This window comes from Hoplias malabaricus, chromosome 2 (genome assembly GCF_029633855.1).
Source record: "Hoplias malabaricus isolate fHopMal1 chromosome 2, fHopMal1.hap1, whole genome shotgun sequence".
Lineage (NCBI taxonomy): Eukaryota > Metazoa > Chordata > Actinopteri > Characiformes > Erythrinidae > Hoplias > Hoplias malabaricus.
The window spans coordinates 849,789-867,394 of record NC_089801.1 but is presented as its reverse complement, the minus strand read 5'-3'; the positions used below and the strand labels follow the sequence as shown (position 1 = coordinate 867,394).

The window sequence follows — 17,606 nt, the reverse complement described above, 5'->3', positions numbered from 1 at the left end:
GGTCACAGTGTCTATCCGGACTCACTGCGCGCACGGTGGCGATAACACACCCTGGAAGGGGCACCAGCCCTTCACGCGAACACGGGGAGAACACACTAAACTCCTCACAGACAGTCACCTGGAGCGGGGCCCGAACACACAACCTCCAGGTCCCTGGAGCTGTGTGAGAGCAACACCTACCTGCTGCACCACCGTGCCGCCCAGAGTTAATTAAATTTTACATATGCATTCATTCATTCATTGTCTGTAACCCTTATCCAGTTCAGGGTCGCGGTGGGTCCAGAGCCTACCTGGAATCATTGGGCGCAAGGCTGGAATACACCCTGGAGGGGGCGCCAGTCCTTCACAGGGCATGCACATATTAAAGGGGACATATTTGAAATTCAACGAGCGAACACAGATCCGGGGTCTTAATGGAATGCCTGTTGCATTCTATGGTTATGTTTTTTTTTTTTTTTTTTTTTTTTTAAATACCACAAGGATCAAACACCACAGCAGTGTTCTCTCATTTCTCCACTTCTGTCATGTCAGTTTTACATTGTTTAACCTTGCCTTTGCGCTCTCACATAAACACGGGTGTGGCATTGTGATTGGAGAGACTCAGACTGTCAGACCAACTCTAACTCTCATTCAATGAGTGATTTTTATTTTATTTTATTTGTTTCCTGAAGAGAATGTGTTAACTTTTATCAACTGGAGTTTCCAAATGAATCAAATAACATAAACTCAAAGGACAAAAAATCTGCCGAAGTGTTTTTACTGATGTGTGTTTTTGTCTGAACCGTGCAGATAACCTCTCCTACATTGAGCACATCTTTGAGATCTCACGACGGCCTGACCTCTTGACCAGGGTCATCGAGTACCGCACGACAGTCCTGAAGATCTCAGAAGACGACGAGATTGACACCAAACTCACACGCATTCCCTCGGCCAAGAAATACAAGGGTATCTGCATCTAGTCCTCGTCTAGTCAAGCTTTCAGTTAGTGGCATATCACTGTTAAGATCCTCTTGTGTTTAGCTCTTAAATGAGAGAGGCCTCCAGCGAACGCTGTTGGCCCATAGTGCTATTGTTTTGACGTTTGACATTTTGTGACTGGGGTTTTAAAGTTCATTTTCTCAGCATCCACTTATTCATGTCACAGCGCTTTGTGTCTGACATCCTCATTGGGTCAGAAAAGGTCAGTCATAACATAAACAAAGTGCCAGCACTGGAAAGCCGTGTGTACACTCTGAGCAGATGAGATAAGATGGTTTAAATGTAATCAGAAACGTTATGAGGATGGAGACTTGTCAGTGATCACAATGAATGGGAAGGTTTGTATGGGTAAACATGGGCAACTGTTTACGCTTCAAAGACCCACCCTTCAAAGAAAAGGGCCAATCAGCTCCCTGGTAAAGCACCATGTTGAAAAAAAGCCTTCCATCCATATGAGCTGTAACCAGATCAAGAGCTGAAACGGCTCGACAGCCAAAACAAAACAATGCTCATCTTCAGACAGCAATGTAAAGACAGTCCTCTTATGTTTACTTTTCCGCTTCCTTCTAGATATCATTCGCCAGCCTTCAGAAGATGAGATCATCAAGCTGGCCCCTCCCCCTAAAAAAGCCTGAGGTCAGAACTGGTGCCCCGTACTCTTCGTCCCTGGCGCTCCACCTCGTCAAATCATCTTCAGCCCCTTTGTCACTAAACCCCGCCCCCCGGTCACTCACCACTAGCCATCTCTAATAGCCATCGCCAAACACTTCACACCCCAGAGGCTTGAGAAGATTCCAAGAACCGGAAGAAGGAGGAGAACAAAAATGGATTACGGAAAAATGGAAAGGACCAGTAAAGCAGTTGTTGTTGTTGTTGTTCGCTTGGTGGTCGCTGCTGAGGCAGAGCCTCCTATGAAATGAAATGGGGAGATGTTTGTGAGTATGTAAACTTGCTGGTTTAGAAGTCTGTATGTGTGTGTGTGTGTGTGTGTGTGTAGGAGAGAGTGTTATTGTTTTTGGACTATGGCCATGTTGACTGCAGCAGTGTGGTGAGAACCAAGCCGCCAGCGTAAGACTTCTGTGTTTCCCGATTCTGGCATTAGATCCGGAGAATGGTAGTCGTTTCTCTTGTTCTAATGTAAACAGAATTGACATGGCTGTTTGGTCCCTTTAAATCACAATTGAAGAGCCTGCAAAAATATTCCTAAAATTTGTCAAGACTAATCTAAGCCAATATTGCCTTCCATAGAGATTCATTATTTGTGCGCACATTTTTTTTTGGCTGAATTATAAATATCCTTAACATTGTAAAGATACATATTAAGAATTCTAACGAATATCATGTCACATGTCAAACAAGGTCAACTGTATTTGATCTGAATGCACAGCCGTATTTTTGTATTGAAGCCCAAATCACGATAGGTGGATCTTTGTTCAATATCGATATGTTAGGCCTCAGTACCTCAGAAATAAACCCTGCCTTGAAAGACAGTCTCTCCAATGCAAAATAGAACTAAATACTGACCAAAAACTCATCCATTCCACGTCTTACTGGCTCCATTTTCACAAATCAACTTCAATAGTATTTTTGCACAACTATAAAAGGGCACATTCAAATGTAGGGGTTTGGAATGTTATTTGATATAAACTGTGAATTTTATTAATTTATTTGAACTTCTCACTACATGAAAAGTCATATATTGTTGAGACATTTTATGGAAGTTAAAGAATTGCTATTAATATTGTGAGTATTCAGTATTATACAGATAACTTTCTACATTACATCATTCAGCATGCTGTAGTTGGTGCTACAGTTCAAGATAAAAATATAAGAAATACTAAAGAAATGTAACACATTCTGAAGGAGAGCAGTGGCGTGGAAATCAAGTAATTCCCATGTACTAAGATTCCTGTTCTTTTACCAGTCATTCTCAAACGCATATTCATCCTCCAAGCCATTATAAGTCATTGCCCAGTTGCAGAAAGACTGTTTTAACATTGACTATTCGCTCGATCACTGTGTCTCCTTCCCCAGCCTCAACAGACTGTTGCTTCCCTAAGCTAAATACCAGTATGCATTCATATCATATGACAACGGAAAACCGAAACAATTCCGAAGTGAATAGTACCTTTTTTGTGTGTGTTTTCAATCAATTCTGGGGACGTAGGATAGAACTTCTTTTGGACTTGAAAACGTAGTCGGTGTGTAGAGTCCCATTAATCGATTTATAGGTGGTTTCAGTTCATCCCCTGCAGGGTATCCATGGTTCTTTACTCTGTCGTTTGCGAACCCAAGAGCCACATCTCGTACCGTTTCAAACAAAAGTTGTCCAAGGTGCTGATTTCAAACCTATGCTCTTGAACAGTCCCAGCGTGGGAAGGTAAAAAATAATGGACCTGAATTTATAGGTTCACTTTAAGTCCTTTCTGTATCTTCTCTTTCATCTCCTTTCCTTGTGCCAACAGTTGAAGCGTTCGTTGGATTGGGCTCTTTGACCTTTCTGTTCTGTTTTGTTTTGTATCGTTAGCTGTATTAACATGGTGTTGTCAGACAGTAGGTATGAGTATGTATCCTATGCAGTTTCACACTTTTAGCCCTAGACTCTTTTGGGCCCTCGTTATTATTCATTCAAATCTGGCTAGAATTTGCCTCCCCCCGATCTTGATCTCAGTCTGAAGCATTCTGAAAAGCTCTGGATGGTGTTCTAGCGTCTAGCATCCTTTGAAGAAGGATCTTAATCATCCTTATAGCTACAGGGCTAGACACACAATGGACCACATCTCTGGGATTTCTGAAGTGACGTCACTTTTCCTTCATGATTCAAAAGTTCTTCACTAGAAAAACCCAGGAAAACAATTACTAGCTTTAGTCTGAGGATTCAAAACTGAGGGCTTGTTTATCACCTTATTGTCGTAATTTGCAGTGTTTGTGATCATGTGACGTTGGTAGTTTTCCCTGTTTGATCTCTGACAGTTTGAGAAGACTGCACTTCTACTCCCTCAAGCGCGGTCCCCAAATGGTTAATTGTTACAGCCCAAAATCTCCATGCTTTGTTCAGTTAATCTGTTTAAAGGCAATGATGTGTGCTCATTTTAAATCAAGTTCCCAGCTGTTGTTCTGCATTGTTTTAAAAACCTGTGATGTCCCCAGTCAGAAAGCTGCATGCCAAACCTAGTCTTTCGCATTGAGCTTAACATTACAGCGGACCCCAAACCAATCAAAAATTAAGGGCTTGACATGTCCTCACTCCATTTGTGATCTTGTCCAACAGCTTCCATCACTGCAGCCACTGTTCTGGGAACTCCAGCGAATACCTGTTAACAGTCTTAAACATAAAGGGTTAAGTGGAGAGATACCATACAGATGTACATGATCCACAAACCAATAAGATCTGGAGAAGGTAAATATAGATCCGTACCCTCACCAGGAGAACCTCTTTCACTGGGTGAGTATGTGCGTCAGTTATCTGGGGAATCTTATGGTCCTTGATTGTCCAGCATTTTGGGACCCTTTATTTTCACCTGTGGTCTGTAAATGCATTAGAGGATTCTGGGAGAAAATGGATGGCAGTCACAGTTGCTTCAGGAATTGGATTGGCTGCAGTAATATGAGAAGAGACCGGGAGAGGTGTAAAATATGTATTAGACCCCACCCCTTTGTCATCTGCTTGCAAAAGTTTGAAACCGTTTACAGTGGTAACAGAAGGTGAAAGCGAGTAGCAACTTGACGTAGAAGTAGTGTTTAATGTTTCGTTCTTGCTAAGCTCTGTCTACATTATGGCATTGTAGCTGTTCTTTTTCTGGTCCATGGGCACATCTATAAGAATCCCCTGAGCTCTATGCAGAAAATATCCAGCAGAGGCACTGTGCATATATATATATATATATATATATATCCACACGTTCCCCACGTGTTGCTGGAATTGGGTCTTGATCATTTTGCAACTCAACATGCAAATCATTAGAGGACTCTCTAATTGCGTTCTGCCAAAAACTGGATCAATAGTCCAAACCCAACACAAGACTTCTGACATTCGCTACGTTTGATTGGCGATTTGAGAAGTCTTGAACTTCCTGTCGAAGCCTTAGATGCATTAAAAACAGTCATACTGTCAAATTGGATGTCATGAAACTTAAGAACATATCAACATTAACAATGCTGCAAAAAAAATAAATAACTATCTAGCGCTAAAGGTGAGTCGTTATTGGCCATAGCTTTGGATTTTTAGCTTTAGTATTACAAAATAAAAGTCTTACAACAGAAATAACTAACTACATTCAAACCTAAAAAAAATAACTAACAAAAAATTCTTTTCCTTGTTCTGACTGATATTTTCTCCTGATAAGCAAGTTGTACATATATATTGTGAATTTATAGCAGTGTGTTTTATTATTGATTTATTTATTTAATGCAAATGTACTTTTTTTTTGTTTTGTTTTGTTTTTTTTGTGTACTGAACTATATTTACTAACTGGAAAAATATGGGAAGAAACATAATTGTAAAGAAAACACAAAAAAGTGTCATGAGCCTGAATTTGATATGATTTCAACAGAAATGAAAGAAAAACCTTTTGTTTTGGGGTTTGGGCTCAGGATCCTTTTGCTAGCTGCCAACGATATTTTAAGATATTTTATATTTTGAAACTCCTCTTTATTGACTTCAGTTATTTTCCTCATTGCTATATACATGAGGCTTTTTTAATTTAGTTTTTCTGTAATTTTACAAAAAGAAAAAAAGGAAATGAAGTTGTGTAATTTCTGTATTTATTCATTTCTGTCCTTTCTTTTCATCCTTACATTCCTTTAAGGTTCAGTTTGCTTTGATTCTTCTGGCTTTCGGGCTGGAAAAATGCTCACTGTGCTTTTGGTTTATCTAAGTATTTTTTTCTCTGTCAAACTGACATGAAACTGACATTTTTTTAAAGGGGCACTCTGGCCAAAATGAAGTGTATAACTATTGCTGTGTGGTAAAAAATATCTGCATCCTACAGTGTTTATACCATAAATCTCAGTCTCAAGAGTGAGATTTTCTTTTGGTTTAAAGTCTAAGAAACCCATCTTCCTCTCATGTATAATGAAGGTGTGTGGAACTTTAGAAAACTGCTATGAAGCTGAATATAACATCTGTATATTTTAGCCTTTACATCAGTGCATTAAAGGGACAACCAATATTTGCCCAATGCCTGCTGGGGACTGTAGTCAAAGAACATTGAAGGACAGAACACAAATCTCTGTTGAAGAAATGAGGCTGAGCTCTACATATGATCACATTAAGGGGCAGGTGATGTGCTAGATTTAGGCCCGAGTGCCCCATAAAGTGAAGTAAATCATTTGTATTTGGTTGTTCTCTTTCCAGCACTCGCTTGTTTGTGTTACACAGTAGAACTCTGCATCCGAACATGTGCTTGCTCGACATATTGTGCCGTGTAATGTTTCTGAGGCCAATGGCTGTACAGCAAGAAAACCTTTAAGGAGCCATTGTTTTATTTAGGTTTGTTTGATTATGTTTTTTGGACAAATCCTGTGATAATTAACTGGGGTTTCTTGGGTAGTGCCATTGCTAAACAGGGTAAACATCCAACTGAGGCCTTGGAACAGATGGAGCACCAATCAGACTGGATTTAAAATGCTTTTTAAAACAGGACTGGACCATGAAAATATGTTCTGTCATTCCTCAACTAAGGTTTTTTTCATGTTAAAGCTCTGAATGTAGGTGAGGTTGTGTCTTTGAGTGGGTAGAATAGAAGCTGAGGTTCATTTGGGTTTGAATGCTTTTCTTTAGATGTTTTTGAAAGGTTTACAGAGGAAGTCTGATGGTTAAAAAGATCGCAGGCTGGAAGCTGTGGTTAATTAAATGTTCTAGACGGCTTAACCGAGGCATCTGACATCAATGCACATGGTTTTCTCTCAGCAGCAAGATCCAGTGCATTTACTAATACACTTGTATTACACTGTTAGGAAGGTTGCTTTTCTTTGTAAATGTGAATTGAAGACAAAGAGTTTACATTAAGTACTAAATTATGTTCTCATGCCTTCAGATAGTGCCAACGCAGTTACTCCGCTGTTTAAGTACAAACTGTTATGAGTGCTATTGACAAATGATCACATTATATACACAATATACATCAAATGAAGGTTGGTGATTGTGGGTGGGATGGAGCGCTACAGTCTTTGTGCTTGTAGGTAGCAATATGATTTCATTTAGAGGGTGGTATCGCAATCTACACATTCCCACCCATTGTGAAATAGACTAGAATCAATTGACATAGTTTAAGAGTGGACAGAATGGTCGGTGTAGATGACTGGATATTGATAAACTATTTAAAACAAAGGTGTCAAAAGGGGTTCTTTGGAAATGCCTTAGATCATAAGATCTCCAGGTCTGGAATTTTAGAACCGGAGACAGGGGAGACACTGCACAGTCTGTCAGTTACTGCAAACTACCAGAGACTACATAGTACAGCACCGAGTACAGCACTGGAAACTGGTCTGGATTTCCATGGAGCCATGTTTGTTTCCCTACGGAGCCTTTTTTTGAAGAACCATCCATTGAAAGGTTCTTTAGGGGTTCTTCCATGGCAAAGAACTCATTTTGACACCTTTACTTTGAACAGTGGGTCTATTTTGTTTTCTTAAAGGGTTCTGACTTGTTTTAGAGCATGGCACTGATTAAATAGTGGCTACACTTAAAGAAAATAAAATAACCTCAAACCTCTGCAGATCCAACCCAGAGGTGGCCACACCAACACTGACACATCTGACCACCTATTTAATCACAGCTGTTGGACCTAAACCTTGTATCTCTGAAATAATAAGGTCTTCAAAGAATAACATTCTCAGTTTTTATTGGAAGTCAAATCATTCTGTTCCTAGAAACACTGGAGCACTTCTACTGGCCCATTCCTCATGAAATGTTGGAGACAAGGGATACAGAGTTTCCAACAGCAGCTGTGTGTAGTTTAGAAAAAAGCTCACGATGTCACTAGACATCTAGACATTCCTCCACAGCAAAGGATCCAATGTTAAAATGGCTTTAATAGGTGAACAGTTTGCAAAAAACACTGGAGTCAGTTTTGCTAATGTCTATTTTGACACGTATCCAATTGAGACACATGAAGAACTCTTTAATTTTCACTTCCTCTTTTCCTCCCTCTCTCTCTTTTCTTCCCTAACAACAAACCCCAGAACTGTTCATGGGCTGCAGGCTGTTAGATTTATTGTATTTTTTTGTTTTGTTTTTTTGTTTTTATTTCAGGAGAAAATTGGATCAATATTTTGCAAATGACAGCATTATTGCAATGACAAAATAAAGACATGGTATGGAAATATGTACATTAAATCTATGATGGAGTGAATTAGACTAAACGGAAAAGATGCCATTATGTCATTGTGCTGAAATGAGTATAAATATTATATATTAAAAATATATTTGCTAACCTACAGATGTGTGGGGATTTGTGTGTGTGTCTTTACTGCAAGCTCACGTATGTGGGAGGTCATGTGACTTGGGAAGAATGAACAAATTCGAGGATATACGTTTAATATTAACGGGATATTAGACTTAGCTTTACACTGAAGGTGAAGTGAGTGACGTATTCTGAGGTTCAGCTGTTTTACTTGTCTCCTGATCCTAATTTGATCCTAATCATATTTAAATTTGATCTTTCCAAAAGTCTTTTCAAGGTTGATTTGATGTGAAACACTGGCCTTGTTCATCACTTCTATTCATTTAAGCTTTAAAACTCTCAAAAACACGTCTCCTTGAAGAAATAACTGAATTCTCAACTTTTCATGTTTTTAACACCCAAGGCAGTGACTGTGGGACGGTGAGGAGTGAAATTGTGATGTTCACTTCTCCAAAGCTAGGTGCTAATCACAGAACATCACAGCATACGTTTTAAAATGCATTTTCCCCAAGGCACCCATCTTTGCCACTAAATAAAAACACTCCATTAAATCAAAACATAAAATGCAGGAATAAAATCACGTCTATCAAAGAGTGAAACAACAAAACCTTTCCCTGTAAATGCATAACAAGGTGCTGTAGATCAGTTGAATGAATGATTTTCTGCAGTCGTCTTTTTCTAATGTTATTTATGTGTTAGTGGGTTTTTAATGTTCTTAGTTCTCAGGATTGACTTGATTTTAGCGCCAGCATTTACACCAGTGTCAGCAGTTCCAAACTTCCTTGGGGTAATTCCACACTTCACGAGTTCGCTAACATTAGCAACAGTACAGAAGATAAACATTGTGGATCTGTGAAGAGTCCCAGAGATTCGTGAGAGTGGTAGGATGTTTCTAATGTGAATTTGTTTAAACATTTTGACATTTTTGAGTCGGATTAAGTTTTCAAATCAAATTTCAAAACTCTAAATTTACCTTTTTATATATGTTGAACGGAATCGATTCATTTGAATAAATAGATTCACCAATGGAACCCTATCTTTAGTAGGATTTGAATGAGTCGATTCGTATGGACGATGCATTACTGAAGGTAAAACTATAGGAACAACATTCAAGTGAGAGCATCACGACTGAATCACGTTTTATAACACTGTGGAAAATTTATATTTTCTCCTTAATTCTTACATTAGAACTTATGGTATTTCCTTCACATTTCCCAGTGTGTATTCCGAGTTCAGAAACTGAGTGGTCCGAGAGAGAGAAAGACAGACATGGCTAAGCAGATAGAAAACGGTGAGAAATTTTGCAATTCTTGTTGCACTTGGTTCTACATATTAACAATCCCAGAGGTGAGTAGAGACTTATGATTTTTAGATTTGTTATTTTCTCTGATCAAATTTTCAATTTATTATTAGTGAATAAAGAAATTTAAAAAATTGTTTTGCCTTTTACTCCATTGATAGTCAACGTCTTCATTTAGAAGTAAAGTGTCATTTGATCAAATCCTACAAACCACAAATTATTTATCATGGTCAAAATAATAATAAATAAATAAATAAATATAAAGTGTTCGAACGTTTGATCAAAATTCCAAAAAGCAAATTAATAAGTAAAAATCAAGGTAGGGTTTTAAAACATTTTTATAGGTTCACACTATATTTTGTTCCTAAAATGCTTCAGTGTAAGATATTTATGAGTTATTAATATGCACCACACAAATATATTTTCCCTCACTCACTGGAGAGGGTTCCACAATAGAGTTTCACCAAATTGTACACCGCATGCATTTCCGAATTTCCAAATCATGCAAAGAGTTAACAAGCCTGAAATACTCCTACAGGTGCAGTAACATCAAACCTACAAATCAAACGTCAAACTAGGGTTTTGGCAGAAACTGATTCAGTCACATCATGCTCTGTATCACTGTTGTGAGCAGCATTATGATGTTTTGGATCGTATCTGGACAAAATGTAATCCAAATGTAACTCTTTTAGGTAAATCTTAGTACAAACAACATTAAAGCAACCGCTAACACGTGACAATTCATCACCAACAGAACTGAGTCAGGCAGTGAGGGTCTACTACAAGTGTGTTGCACTCAAATTGAACTTATAAGGATAAAACTCCAGCATTAATCCACACAGAAGGATCACATACATAACCCCGTTACAGTGATATTACTGTATTACACATAGGGCAGATTTACCAGAGATCAAGCCTAAACTACACTGTATTCTGAATGGAGTTTCTCCATTTAAAAGCAAATGTAGCTCAGGAGTAGGGTTAAAATACATAGCACACTTTCTTCTTTTATTCTTAGCACCTGGGGCTTGGAATCTGGATCTAGACATTCAGCCAGGGAGGTAAAATAAAATGTTTTTTTACTCTAATAAATATTATACATAAAAGTTTGTGTACGTCCAGTTGCCTTATATTTCTGAAATCAGCTGCAGTAAACTTTTTAAGGCAGATACTGGAACATTGTTGTGAGTATTGACACGTGGACATTAGTGATACAATTCTAATGTAGCTTGACAGCTCTGGATCACAGACCCTAAACTATTCTTCCCAAAGGACCAGAAAATAGACTGTCACTGTTATACAATCCAGGGCTGTTTAATCCCTGTAGCTCACACTTTGTCTATGCTTCGGGACACAGAGCAAGACGTGACTGCTGATTGGTTTTCCCTTTGCAGTGATGATATGCAGATGACTGGCTTGCAGTCAGAACATGGTCAAATGCTGTCACTCAGAAATAAAGAAGGAATATTGACCCCACTCTACAAAGCACTGGGATCAAAAATCAGTTCCTTCACAAACCTGCTCACGCAGTCAGAGGTGTCCACTGTCCTGGCAATTGGTATTTATTTTTGTTTTTAAAATTATTTTAATTACAAAAATATTCTGAAAGTTCTGAAGTATTTTTCATATTATAAAATATAATTTAATATAACTTTTATATGAAGTTGCCAGTTCAACCACAGGGAAGATGCCAAGCCTTTTTTATTTTTTTTGTTCCTAAAATGTAATTCATTTTCTTTATTTGTATTTTAGGGTCCAGAAACCTGTGTAAATCCTGCTCAACACTGGAGGTAAACACTAAATATATTTTTATCCTAGTCCAGGTTAACAGACCGCATTTATATTTCTAAAAACATATTAACATAACTGGGCAATGTCTTAGACACCCAAAGAAACTTTATATGTTATAGCTATTAAATGGAATAAGACTCAATTATGATGTCATAATGATTCATTAATTTCTCATCATACTCAGAAAATATTATACAGCTATCCGATACCAAGTTGTAGTTTTGAGATTCTGATTCATAATTAGGAGATGCATAGCACTGTTTATGAGATACTAATCACATTTGGGGTGTCATAAAGTCATATTTATGATGTACTGTTTTTCCCCTTGTACTTACAGAGGTCAATTTTCATGGAGTAATCTAGAAGTAATGTGTAATCCTTTATTGACTGAGAGAACTATTTGGATTGGATAAGCGGTTACAGATAATGGATGGATGGAGAACTATTTGGTCGTTGCTAATGGAGCACTCTCTCATTCACATGTAGCAGACTGGAATATGTCCACAGGGGGGCGCTATTAAATGTCTAAATTGCTGTTATTTTTATAGTTTACTGGACAAATGGACCAGGAATATCAACAGTTTTATAATTCTGAATGACAATATGACATTTTTTTCCAGCAGTCTGCTGCTCAGGAATGGCAGATCATTGAACCTGAAGCTCTGTCAACTCTAGCAACTGAAAATCAAAAGTACAGGTATTTAAACGTATTCAAATACATTTATGTTAAACACTTTACCGCACTGTATCGTTACTTTATTTCATTTTGCTTTTTTCCATTAATATTCAGAATCACTGCCGCTCCAGGGAGTTATGAGTGCAGAGTGACTGGTCTCCGATGGGAAAGTGCTGATAAAGTTCAACTCGAATATCACTTGAGTGACTGGGAAATTCTTAAAGAGTTTCTGGAAACAAAGCATATTCAGCCCTGTGGTCCCTTACTGGACGTTACAGTCTTCTCAGGGAACCTCACTGCTGCTCATCTACCACACTTTCTTTGTTTAGGTACAAATATTTTGATTATAAAATATTTTTATATTAAAATGTAATGATATTTGCCATCTTTACTGGTACAGCAGTTACTGTTGTTTACAGGCCCCAGAATGTAACTACTGCAACATTTATAATGGAACAGTAACTTACAATAGGAGGCTAGTTTCAGTTTTGTGGAATTGGTTTGAAAAAGTAATCAAAATAGTGCTAAAGACACTTATGTTAGTAGCATTAATAATTTGTTGTTTTGCGGGTGGATTTTTATATATTTTTTTTATCAATGTATTTTACTACACATTAGCTATAATTATAGAGGGTTATATCATTATAGAGGGTTAACACTGTGTCCCAAACTGAATGCATTTTATCTTCAAAAATTTCACTCAAATGTTTAAGTCAAGGACCGAGCCAGTGTGTGACTGCACTACATTCTCACATTTAAAGCTTAAGCTCCTCCCCGAATCACATCAGCCAGGACTCTGATTGGTCAGTCATCATGTAATTAAGAAGTGTTGGGCATATCTCTGGGTGTATGTAGCCTTTCAGAGAGAGAGAGAGAGAGAAAGAGAATATAACAAATACAAAAACAAACCAACCAAGTGCAAAGGAGTTAGTGCTATCAAAAATTGCTTGATCACAAGGGACACTAAAAGAGGTCCTCTAGTAACTACGGTGCCTTCTACAGGTTCCTCACCTTCCTTGAGGGATGCAGTCAGTGTTCTTCATGTAGAAGACGACATCGGTGTCTCTTTAGAAAGCTGTGAGCTGTCTTGCTTCGGTGCAAAACTCCTCCACCCCACATTCTCACCAAAAGGAGTTCTGGTCAAAAGTGGGTTCCCAGTGAAAGCCCACTGTGACGTGTTGATCTACTGCACTTCCACTGCCCACCTGACTCTTCACGTGTACCTGCTTCCGTGTGATTCAAAGATGATAGAGGTGAGAACCATCACAACTTGACATCTAATAATAATGCCTCATTTCTGTTGTTCCCTTTTGCTACAGTCATTTTTAGGAGGCTTTACACTAGATGCTGAAACACTGTAAAGATTTCATTGTATTCAGCCATGTAAACAGTGAGGCCAGGTTCTGGTGTTGGATTAGTTTGGGATCCCAAACAACAGCAGCTCATTCATAAATTATTAGATGGTGCTCCATCACCTCAGAGACTGCAGCTTCACTGTACATTAGTCCAAAGCACATGGACTTTATACCACTCTAGCCAACATGTGGCATTGAGCATAGTGACTATAGGCTCTTGTGTGACTGCTTCAGAGCAGCCTATTTTGTAAGTCATTGCCTGTTTAACCAGTAACAGCACCTCAGAGTAGTGGAAATCACTCATTATAAGGGTAGTCATATATACGTATGAACGCAGAGTGTCGTGTACAGCTCTGTTTTTACTGAAAAAAAGTTTTCTCTGTAGTCTGTACAGAAAAAGGAGTATGGCAGTGTAAGGATCTACAAACCGAGGCCAGACATCTCTCTACAGATGAAGAATCATTACATTCTCAGCACAACATGCCCCTCTCAAATCACACCTGAGGTAAAAGTAGTGATTTACAATAAAAACACCAAATCATTTAGTTATAAAGACCTTCCTTCTGTGCCAATCGTTTTCTCCAATGATTCTTCTTCACGTTTTGCAACTGCCACAATACTGACACCTACTGGTGTCCTGGAGGTATCAGATTCTGTACTAAACCTATATTAATAATAGGCACCCAGCTGGGGGACCCCACTTTATTTTGAACATGAACTGGTTTATTCACGGAGTACAAAGTACTTTGATTCCCTGAGTTCCATGTTACAGAAATATTGGTTTGTGTTGATGAATAAAAAGAATAATTGCTCTTTTCCCCAAGTCAGTTTTGGAAAAACAATTTTGGAATCAAAGATTTAAACCACAGCTTCCCATTTCATTTTGCATTGGCTTTTCTCTGAAGAAGCTGAAGCTGAGGTACACAAACCAAACCCCAAACTTTTTTGAGGTCTACATTAAGGACGCGAAAAATGACTTTCAGCTGCTCTTAATGACTGAGGAGAAGCAGTCAATTTGGGGAGTAAACATACGATCAGGTAAAGGAGCCCACCTTCAAAGTATAGTGCTGTGATCAACAAAGTTATTGTTAATATTTATGAATTTTCTCTTCTTTTGGTACGTTCAGATGAATACAATCAGAAACTCAGTTCTTTTGGTAAGTGACCATCAGTTAATTTAGGACTGAAAACAGCCAGAAAATATGATGGCATTTTAGGGCCTCGTGTTTTAAAATATAAAAGGTTTCAAGAATATAGTAATATTTCAATAATAAAGGTGGAAATTCTCATAATATGAGAATAAAGTTTATATTAAAGTAATATTTCAAGAACAAAGTTAAAACACAGTGAGAATAAACTCCCTGTGGACTATCAGGCAGCTTCTCGTGGTGATCTCCATTTCAGTGTATGACAGAGCGCGGTGGTGTGCAGGGAAATCTACTTGTCATGAAGAAACAGAGATATTGAAAATGTAAAATTTATTTACACTGTTTACTGAGGTTTAATCACAACAAAGACAAACCAGACTGGTCCGAGGAGAGTGTTAAAAACTATGTAGAAATGGCCGTTCAGCTTTCCTGTTATTAAAATCAGAAATCACTGATCACTGATGTATTCTGACGTACAGGGCCTAATTTTCAGGCGTCTTTACTGTAGGTATTTGGCAGTCCACAGCCAAAGTAAGCTTTAAGTAAGCTTAAAATATTACAACTATTGTGGAAATCGTTTTCTTTTTCAAATATGTCTCAAAAAACTGTCATAAAAACTAGATTTACCCATCATTCTGATCTTTTCAATGCTTTACAGATAAATTCAGCACAGCTCCTCAGTCATCTGGTAAGTAATTACAGAGAGACATTTCCCTTTGTTTTTGAGGTCTTGCAGAACTAGTAGTTGGTGTTCTCCTCCAAGTGTGATGAGCTGTGATAAAATATTAAATCATGAAAAAATATGGTGTCACGTTGTGATTCAGGAGACATCTCCGTTTCATATCTCTGCTTTCTCCTTGCGTCTGCACAGATATTCATTTTGTGGACCTGCACAGAAAGAGCCTCGTTCAGAGAGTTAACCTGGTGGAACCCATCGCAGACGGCCTTTACCCACACATCAGCAAAGAGAAGCATTCTCAGATCAGCAGTGCTAAAACCAGCCAGGACAAAATGAGGCTGATTTATGATTTGGTGCTCTCAGGAGGTCCGACGCTGAAGGATGTTTTTTTACAAAGTCTCCAGGAAAATGAACCTGATCTTATTAGAGATCTTTGTCTCTCGAATAAATAACATTACTATTGTGATTAACACATTAATTTAGAACCGGAGGCATGCTAATGATACTCTAATACAATCTAATATTGATAGCAACCATTAAATTGATAAGAAGAATCTGTTTTATTACTGTTGTATTTTCACTCATTCCACATAAAAGTGGAGGTATGATTTGGCGATGAATAGCTCTCAATGCTGCAATGACACAGATATCGTTGTTAGGAGTTTGTTGTAAGCACCAACATTAAAAATATATATATATGTGCAAGTTACTTTAAATTAAGATTAAGCCCCGTTTTCATGTTTTTTTTCTGGAAATTACGAGTGTTTATTTAGAAATATACAATGTATGGTTAGGTAACAAAAAAAAAACATACAAATAAAAATCAATATGTGGTATGTCCCTGTAAAACAAAGCAAGAATACTGTCTTAGAAACGATTTATTCCTAGCTTTTCTATTTTCTTGACCCATATACGAAGTCATTCTTGTAACCTCAAAAGTCATGAGAAGGAACTTGAGAATCGTTTGATGGCAGTAAATTAAAGTTACAGTAGTTTTAAGCAATAAAAACTTATGGACCTGAAATATTTGATTAAACTATTTTGAGGGCTCGGGTTTATTTGTTAATAACAATCCATGTTAAATATTAATATTCACATGTTAATTGTCACGTGTTTATTTCACATTTTATGCAAGAAACCCAATAGATTCCTTTTTAGTATCGTTCCAGTATTTGTAAATAACACCAGCCGCAGGCTCCTTTGTGTCCCTGTTATAAATAAGATCCCTGTGTCTGGATCTTATTTATATCTGGTTTCTTCTTTGTATTTGTGAGAATGTGTGAAGAATAAATATCTGTACTTTTGTAAGTTGGTTTGACATCATTAGGTCCAACGACGTGAGAGAATAATAGATTTATATGGTTATTTTTAAACCAAAATAAGCCTTGTAATGTTTGCAAGTTGATGTGACATCATTAGGTACAATAACGAAAGAGATTAATATTTGGATATTAACAGTAAAAACACTTTACATTTATTCTAGTAATTGTGCGACGGTCCCTAACGCTGGAGCTGGGCACAGGGGTAAAAACAGCGATAATCGGCTGCGTTTCTGGTTTAATCTCAGAAAGTACAGTTTAGTAAATAAAGGTTAGGGATGCCATTTTTGGTTTCCTTTGTTACATTAGGAATCTGCAACTGTACCGATGAATATACGTGTGGTAACTAGCGAAAAAAGCGGAATTCCAAACGTCAAACGAATGTCGAATATGAAACTCCGGTAAAGTTGGTTTCATATTCGCATATTCAGACTTCTTTCTTCAATAGCTCTCAAACGGTGCATGCAAATGACTTAAAACTTGCAAAGTATTGTTTTTGGGATCCAAGACAAGCAACTACAACTCACTTTATGTCAGAATTGTTTGCCATTTAAAAAACACGAAATATATTGTTTTCTATGTGCTGCCGCAATCTCCGCGAGAGCTAAGAGACCGTTTACAAACTACACTACACAGTAAAAACGAAGGTGACGAACCTCACACATGATGTATACTACATCTCTTACCTTGATAAATTTAACCATTACTGGCCCGTGGTGATACATTTTTCATTACAAATTTCAATAGCTTTCGAACCTTTGATGATATGGTTTCTAAACAAATTTTATTTGATCAGGTGCCACCCACATGACGTACTACACCTCTTATTTTGGCAAATTTAACCCTTACTGGCCCGTGGTGATAAATATTTCATTATAAATGTCAATAGCTTTTGAACCTTTGATGATATTGTTTCAAAACAAGTTGTATTTGATCAAATGCAACCCACATGAC

General features: G+C 37.7%; 2 protein-coding genes across 2 annotated transcripts in view; both read left to right on the top strand.

Annotated features, from left to right (window-relative positions):
• LOC136686236 (astrocytic phosphoprotein PEA-15) overlaps positions 1–8,411 on the top strand; it is a 61,047-nt gene extending 52,636 nt beyond the window's left edge. The window contains exons 4-5 of the mRNA XM_066659871.1: positions 790–945; positions 1,549–8,411. Of these exons, the coding sequence (XP_066515968.1) occupies positions 790–945; positions 1,549–1,613 (221 nt within the window). The 3' untranslated portion in view covers positions 1,614–8,411. The remainder of the gene's footprint in view (positions 1–789; positions 946–1,548) is intronic.
• A 1,026-nt stretch (positions 8,412–9,437) lies between these two features.
• sb:cb1081 (NACHT, LRR and PYD domains-containing protein 1 homolog) lies at positions 9,438–16,532 on the top strand. Its single transcript, XM_066662288.1, has 13 exons — positions 9,438–9,472; positions 9,603–9,675; positions 10,703–10,745; positions 11,079–11,242; positions 11,437–11,474; positions 12,096–12,172; positions 12,266–12,480; positions 13,154–13,404; positions 13,892–14,011; positions 14,412–14,544; positions 14,634–14,663; positions 15,313–15,342; positions 15,526–16,532. Exons 1-13 carry the CDS (start codon positions 9,452–9,454, stop codon positions 15,783–15,785), a joined length of 1,455 nt encoding a protein of 484 aa, XP_066518385.1. The 5' UTR covers positions 9,438–9,451; the 3' UTR covers positions 15,786–16,532.
• Positions 16,533–17,606: the final 1,074 nt, after the last annotated feature.

Excerpts from the sequence above, each read along its gene's own strand:
- sb:cb1081 (XM_066662288.1), top strand. The coding sequence starts at position 9,452 with ATGGACGATGCATTACTGAAG. Across the intron at positions 12,173-12,265 it reads ACTGAAAATCAAAAGTACAG|AATCACTGCCGCTCCAGGGA; the intron begins GTATTTAAACGT and ends ATTAATATTCAG. Across the intron at positions 14,545-14,633 it reads GGGAGTAAACATACGATCAG|ATGAATACAATCAGAAACTC; the intron begins GTAAAGGAGCCC and ends TGGTACGTTCAG.